At 37.3% G+C, this 5,901-nt stretch overlaps 1 protein-coding gene across 1 annotated transcript in view; it reads left to right on the forward strand.

Moving 5' to 3' along the window:
* DAGLB (diacylglycerol lipase beta) overlaps positions 1–5,901 on the forward strand; it is a gene marked incomplete in the record, with an annotated part of 19,147 nt that overhangs the window by 9,028 nt on the left and 4,218 nt on the right. The window contains 5 exon segments of the mRNA XM_072419179.1: positions 148–270; positions 725–852; positions 2,880–2,946; positions 3,116–3,196; positions 4,813–4,940. Coding sequence (XP_072275280.1) covers positions 148–270; positions 725–852; positions 2,880–2,946; positions 3,116–3,196; positions 4,813–4,940 — 527 coding nt within the window.

A 5,901-nucleotide genomic window follows, 5' to 3' on the forward strand; every position in this document is an offset into this window, starting at 1 on the left:
GAGTCAAGAGTGTCATTTCTAAGTTTGTTTTTGATCCTGAGTCTCCAGAATGTACATGTCTGTTTCAGAAAGGAATGCATGATTTACAAAGATGTAGATTTTCTTTGTGCTGACATGGCTGCCATCTTTTTTTGTACCTTCTTGTAGGACACAGATTTGGTTCCTAGTGATATTGCTGCAGGGCTGACTCTCCTTCACCAGGAGCAGGACAAAGTCGAGCTAAGCCGGGATCCAGATGAAGTGCTTTGTGAGTCTCCAACCCATTCAACGGTAAGACCTTATCATGTCTTTGGGTAAATCCCATTTGAAATCACAGAAATAGATCTAAAACCTCTATATTCAAAGCCTTAGTTTCAGTTTGCTGTTGCAGCCATTGTGCATGATGCCTACATACGACTGCACAGTCTAATAAGCTCCAGAAAAAACTCTCCCACGTCTGTGTAAATTGCCGTTTATGCTCCTAAATTTGCAATTTTTTATACACTTAGTACACTGCAGCGAGGGATGTGAAAAAAATGCCCATTAAATAAAATGAATGCACAAATGTATTAGCTACTTATTTATCAATATCACAATATTATTTTTGTGGGCTTTTTGGGTCAAATTCATTCTAATCTTTGCCTTGGCTCTACCCAGATACTAGACATCTGGCTAATTATTGTATGTATCTTTTTTTTTTTATTATTCAATTTTCAGTATTATAAAACATCATGTATTATTGCAGAGAGATGACCTGGATGTGGAATTGGGCAAAGCTGCTCACTATATGCAGTTTGCAGCTGCTGCCTATGGATGGCCCCTCTACGTATACAGCCACCCACTCACTGGACTGTGCAAACTGTGCGGGGAATGGTGAGTGGACATGTTTCTTATTATTCATGTTTTTGTATAGCACTGACCTCTTCTGCATCACTTTGAAATGTATTTAGCATTTTCAGCATTCCCTGGCCCATAGGGGCTTTCAATCCAGTCATTCAGTGATCAAGCTAATCTCACACATCATTTATTTACCAAATGTTGATGACGAGTACAAAAGAAGGTCCACACCTTTCAACATGACTTCTATTCCCCCAGACTGAACCATGACTTAGGAAAATGAATGAAAAGCACTCACGTTTTGCATGGCTGTGTCCAATGTCCTACAAATGTAGAATAAATCCTTTATTTTTGGAGTTTTTTTTTTACTATAAGAGACACGAGACATACCGTTACCTTTTTTATACAATATGACATTACTGTGCTTTTAATGGGTTCACTTGAGTCTTTTTTTAGGTGAACCACACTATAACCCACCTGGTTATACTTTCTCGTTTCTCCTCATTCCCTCCCCCATAGATGCCATTGTTTTAAATGTACTATAGGCCTGAAACAACATGGCTTTGAATACTATCCTAAAATGTGTAAATAAACTTTTGTGAATTTAGATACATGGATATCTTCCTTATTAACCACCCGACCGATAACCCCTTGGTTCGGGTCTATCGATTTTACAAAAATCGATAAACCCGAACTTTTCTCCCTATCTAAATCCCATCACTTACCTGGTCCCCGCTGTGATGATCCAGCGTTGATCGCAAAAAAAATACTCACCTTCTCCCCGCAGCTCCTCCGGACACGTCTTCTTTCTTCAGTCTTCATCCAGCGAGTGCAGTGACGATCACCGGGGTTTCCCGGTGACGTCGGTGCAGGCGGGAGGCGGGGTGGGAAATTCAAAATTTTGTATTGAGTTCCTTTGCATTGAACTCAATACAAAAACTCAGGAAGTAGTTTCAGCAACTACTATAGATTGCTTTAGGAACAACCTGGATGATTTCTAGAGGCAGAGAATATACCTGGGGATTAAGGCTTGAAATGTAATTTAATTGCTTGCCAATTTTTAAAGAGACTTTTCTTGACACTAATTAATTCCTGTAACCTCACAAATCAAATTTCTGTTGCCAGAAATTTTAATTTATACTGTCATCGGTGTCAGCTCTCTTAGCCTAAAGTTTTTAAATGGGTTGTCAACCCCAACCTAATTTTAGTTAATGTAGATAACAAATTCTTAGCCCACCTAACAGTTTTTAAATTAACCCCCCTATGTCATTTTGGAAATTTCTATCATATTTCTAACATAGACAAAAAAATAGTTTTTTCTTGTCCAATGTTAGGTTTAAGAAAAAGTAGTTTTAATAAAAAGTATACAATTCATTCCATTGTGTGTGCTGTATAAAATGGCTATGAAATTATGTTTCTGGCACAACACAGGTTTTTTCTAAAGTAAAGAGGGATTTTTTAGGTATTGAACGTTTTTCTTGTCCCTCAGGAAGTAGTTTCAGCAACTACTATAGATTGCTTTAGGAAAAAGCTGGATGATTTGTAGAAGCACAGAATATAACTGGGGATTAAAGCTTTAAATGTAATTTAAATGCTTGCCAATTTTTAAAGAGACTTTTCTTGACACTAATTAATTCCTGTAACTTCACGAATCAGTTTTCTGTTGCCAGAAATTTTAATTTATACTGTCATCAGCATCAGCTCTCTTACCCTAAAGTTTTTAAAAGGGTTGTCAGCCCCAACCTAATTTTAGTTTTTGTGGATAACAAATTCTTAGCCCACCTTACAGTTTTTAAATTAACCCCCCTATGTCCTTTTGGAAATTTCTATCATATTTCTAACATAGACCAAAAAAATAGTTTTTTCTTGTCCAATCTTGTTAGGTTTAAGAAAAAGTAGTTTTAATAAAAAATATACAATTCATTCCATTATGTTTGCTGTATAAAATGGCTATGAAATTATGTTTCTGGCACAACACAGGTTTTTTCTAAAGTAAAGAGGGATTTTTTAGGTATTGAACGTTTTTCTTGCTATGCATTTCTAAAACTCACATTTGGAAAAAGTTATAGTCCAATAAATAATGTGCTCATAGATTCCCATTGTTCCAAATTCACAGCACTAAGTGTCAAGGTAGGTGTCAGGCAATGTGAATATACTATAGCTGAAATGGAACTGGTAAAGTTTCTTTGCATGTTTTGTTCCTCAAAATGTTCTTGCTACACGTTACCTTTAATTATAGTTATTCTACAATGGCAAATTGTTGACTGCATACAAATATGTATTTCTTGTCCTTTCCCAGGGCATATCTCAAGCTGCAAGTTACATATATAGAAGATTAATCAATGATGGCATATTGAATCAAGCTTTCACAATTGCACCAGTAAGTATTGCCTTGCACATTATGGGTTCGATATATTAAAGCTCTCACTTTAATATACACTTTTATCAGTAAACCTGGGTGATCCATCAAAACTTATGATTCTGGTCCAGGATTGAAAAACATTTGCTAACAAATAGCAAATGACTTTTAGGAAATGCATTCCAGGTTTGCTGGATCAACCAGGTTCACTGATAAAAGTGTATTCTCTCCAGCCTTGGCGAGCTTTAATAAATCAGGCCCAGTGGTTGAACTTGATGGACTTGTGTCTTTTTTCAACCTAACCTATAATGTAACTATGTAATGCCTTTTTGAGAGTCAACGATTCTCTGGTCAACAGGTATAGCCCAAACCAGGCAAAAATATTACTGTGCATCTCCATGAGCAGAATTAGGCTGCTGCACAATTGTAGACTTTCAGGATATTGATCATTTTTGCATGATATATTATGTAAATACTTGCTAAAAACAATTGTTGTTAAAACTCCCCTTCATCATATCATATGAATATTTGAGACCTAGCAAAGCATAATCAGAGGCACAACTGATTTTCAAGAGGAAAAATATTTTTTGTAAAATATTGTTGAAATGTGCAGTTACCTGTTCCATATTAGGCTTGAGTTATGCCTTTAGTCCATGTGAGTTCATTTCTCAAAAATGGGAGGCCTATCTGTGCAAGGAACTGAGAAACAACAAAACCATTATTCAAAAAATAATATTTAGATATATAGCATTTCCAGAACTACAATGTAAAATATGTCTGTTACAAATACACAAACATAATTCACCATAGTGTCAGAAAATCCAATGCTTTGACTCACCTGAAACTCAAGACAGCTGAATGTGAACAAATGTAAATGAGTGAATGAATAAAAGTTCCCATAAATTTAGATGTTGTTTTTTTGGGGGGTAAAAATACTTTCTAAAAACAAAAACACTTCCACCTCTCCTGGCTCCCAGGTTGCAGTGTCCTCCCAGTGTCCTGATTTTGTGCCCCAGTGTTGATTTTGTGCAAGCTTCAACATGGAACTTACTTTTAGTTGAGACCCATTGCTCCAACAGAGGGTCAGGGAATGGACAAAGTCTCCAATTCCCCTAAAATTATTTAGGGTGCTGTTCACCCCCTTATCTGAGACTGCAGATTTCTGAATGCTGCTAAGCCTTATTTCCTTGATTTATTTATTTTTTATTTTTTTTAGTGCCCTTTGATATAAGCGAAAAGTAGGAGCAAGCCGAATAGGATGAGGAATAAGTAGGAGCAAGCTGAATAGGATGAGAGTCGGGCAGCTCTAGAAAAGTCTTGGATTCGTGTGTATGATGAGGTTATGAGTGAGAAAGTCATTAGTAGGTCATTGGATGAGTGAAGAGAGCGGCAGGGGGAGTATTTTTCTATCAGGTCAGATTGTAGAGGAGTCGGGTTAGTGGAATACCAGAGAGGAGGAGGAGGTTACAGTAGTCCAGACAAGAGATAAGAGCATGTACAAGGAGTTTGGTGGTCTCTGGGGACAGGTTGGGGCGGATTTGAGAGATGTTGCGCAGGTGACAGGACCTGGAAATGTTCTGAATATAAGGGATTTTCTCATCTTCTGTAGATTTTCATTCTTTTTTTTTTTCTTGCAGGAATACAGACTGGTCATAGTAGGACACAGTTTAGGAGCTGGAGCTGCTGCCCTACTGGCAATAATGCTTCGAAGCTCATTTCCTACCCTGAAATGCTATGCATTTTCTCCACCAGGAGGCCTGCTGAGGTAAGAATGCACTTGTGTCTTGACTAAAAAAATTTTATTATAAAAGACACAAACCCACAAAGCAGTTTTACGCTTAATATTACAAAATTACATTTATTTTTTAATGCAGCAGTACCTGCATTTAACTTAGTAGCAGATTTGTGCACTCACTGAGAGTGGGGAAAGAAAATAACTGGAGTTAACTGGGGAAGTGCACGATGTGTAAGTATTACTTAGTGCAGTGAAGAAGAACTAGTCTCTTTTCTTTTTAGGCAGGGCTTTGCTATGTGACGGGGCTAAAGCAGGTATAAAGGTTTTAATATTGGTAATGGGCTGTATAGAGATGGTGTTTGTGTGAATAACATGAATTATCAAATGTGGGATATAGTAGGGACAGCTGGGAAAGTGGGCACATTTTGAAGACTATGCAGCTGAAACAGAACATCTCAAAATTTCTTTTGTGAGGTTCCCATTATGAAGCAATTAGTACCTACAAAAGCTGTCCAACGAAAGACAACCAGCTACTGGCAACAGGTTCATGGGTGCTCAAGGCCTATTGATGTGCATTGAGGGGGCACTGTAGTTCAAATCGGTGAAAAATATAATGTTGTCCTAAGAGGTGCCAGAACACTATTATTCGCAACTTGCTGTTTATTAAGTGCCCATATTGACTCCTGTCTGCTACTAAAAGCACTAAGCATGGGACTGTAAGCTTCAGTACCGGAAGAGCAGTGGAGGAGGTTGGACAGTTGTGGGATAGTATAAAAAACTTAAAACAAACAAACAAAAAAAAAACATTCAATACCAATCACAAGTTGTCAGAACACACAATTCATTGCAGCTTGCTGTATAGCTACAGACCAATACAAGTTGCCAGTATGGGCAGTAAAAACCTTAAAAAAACTCTTTGAACCTGCATTCATTTCAGCCATAAAAGTATTATAGATTTAAATGTATGCCCCTACATGGTATATGAAATAAT

This window comes from Pyxicephalus adspersus, chromosome 7 (genome assembly GCF_032062135.1).
Source record: "Pyxicephalus adspersus chromosome 7, UCB_Pads_2.0, whole genome shotgun sequence".
NCBI classification, from domain to species: Eukaryota; Metazoa; Chordata; class Amphibia; order Anura; family Pyxicephalidae; genus Pyxicephalus; species Pyxicephalus adspersus.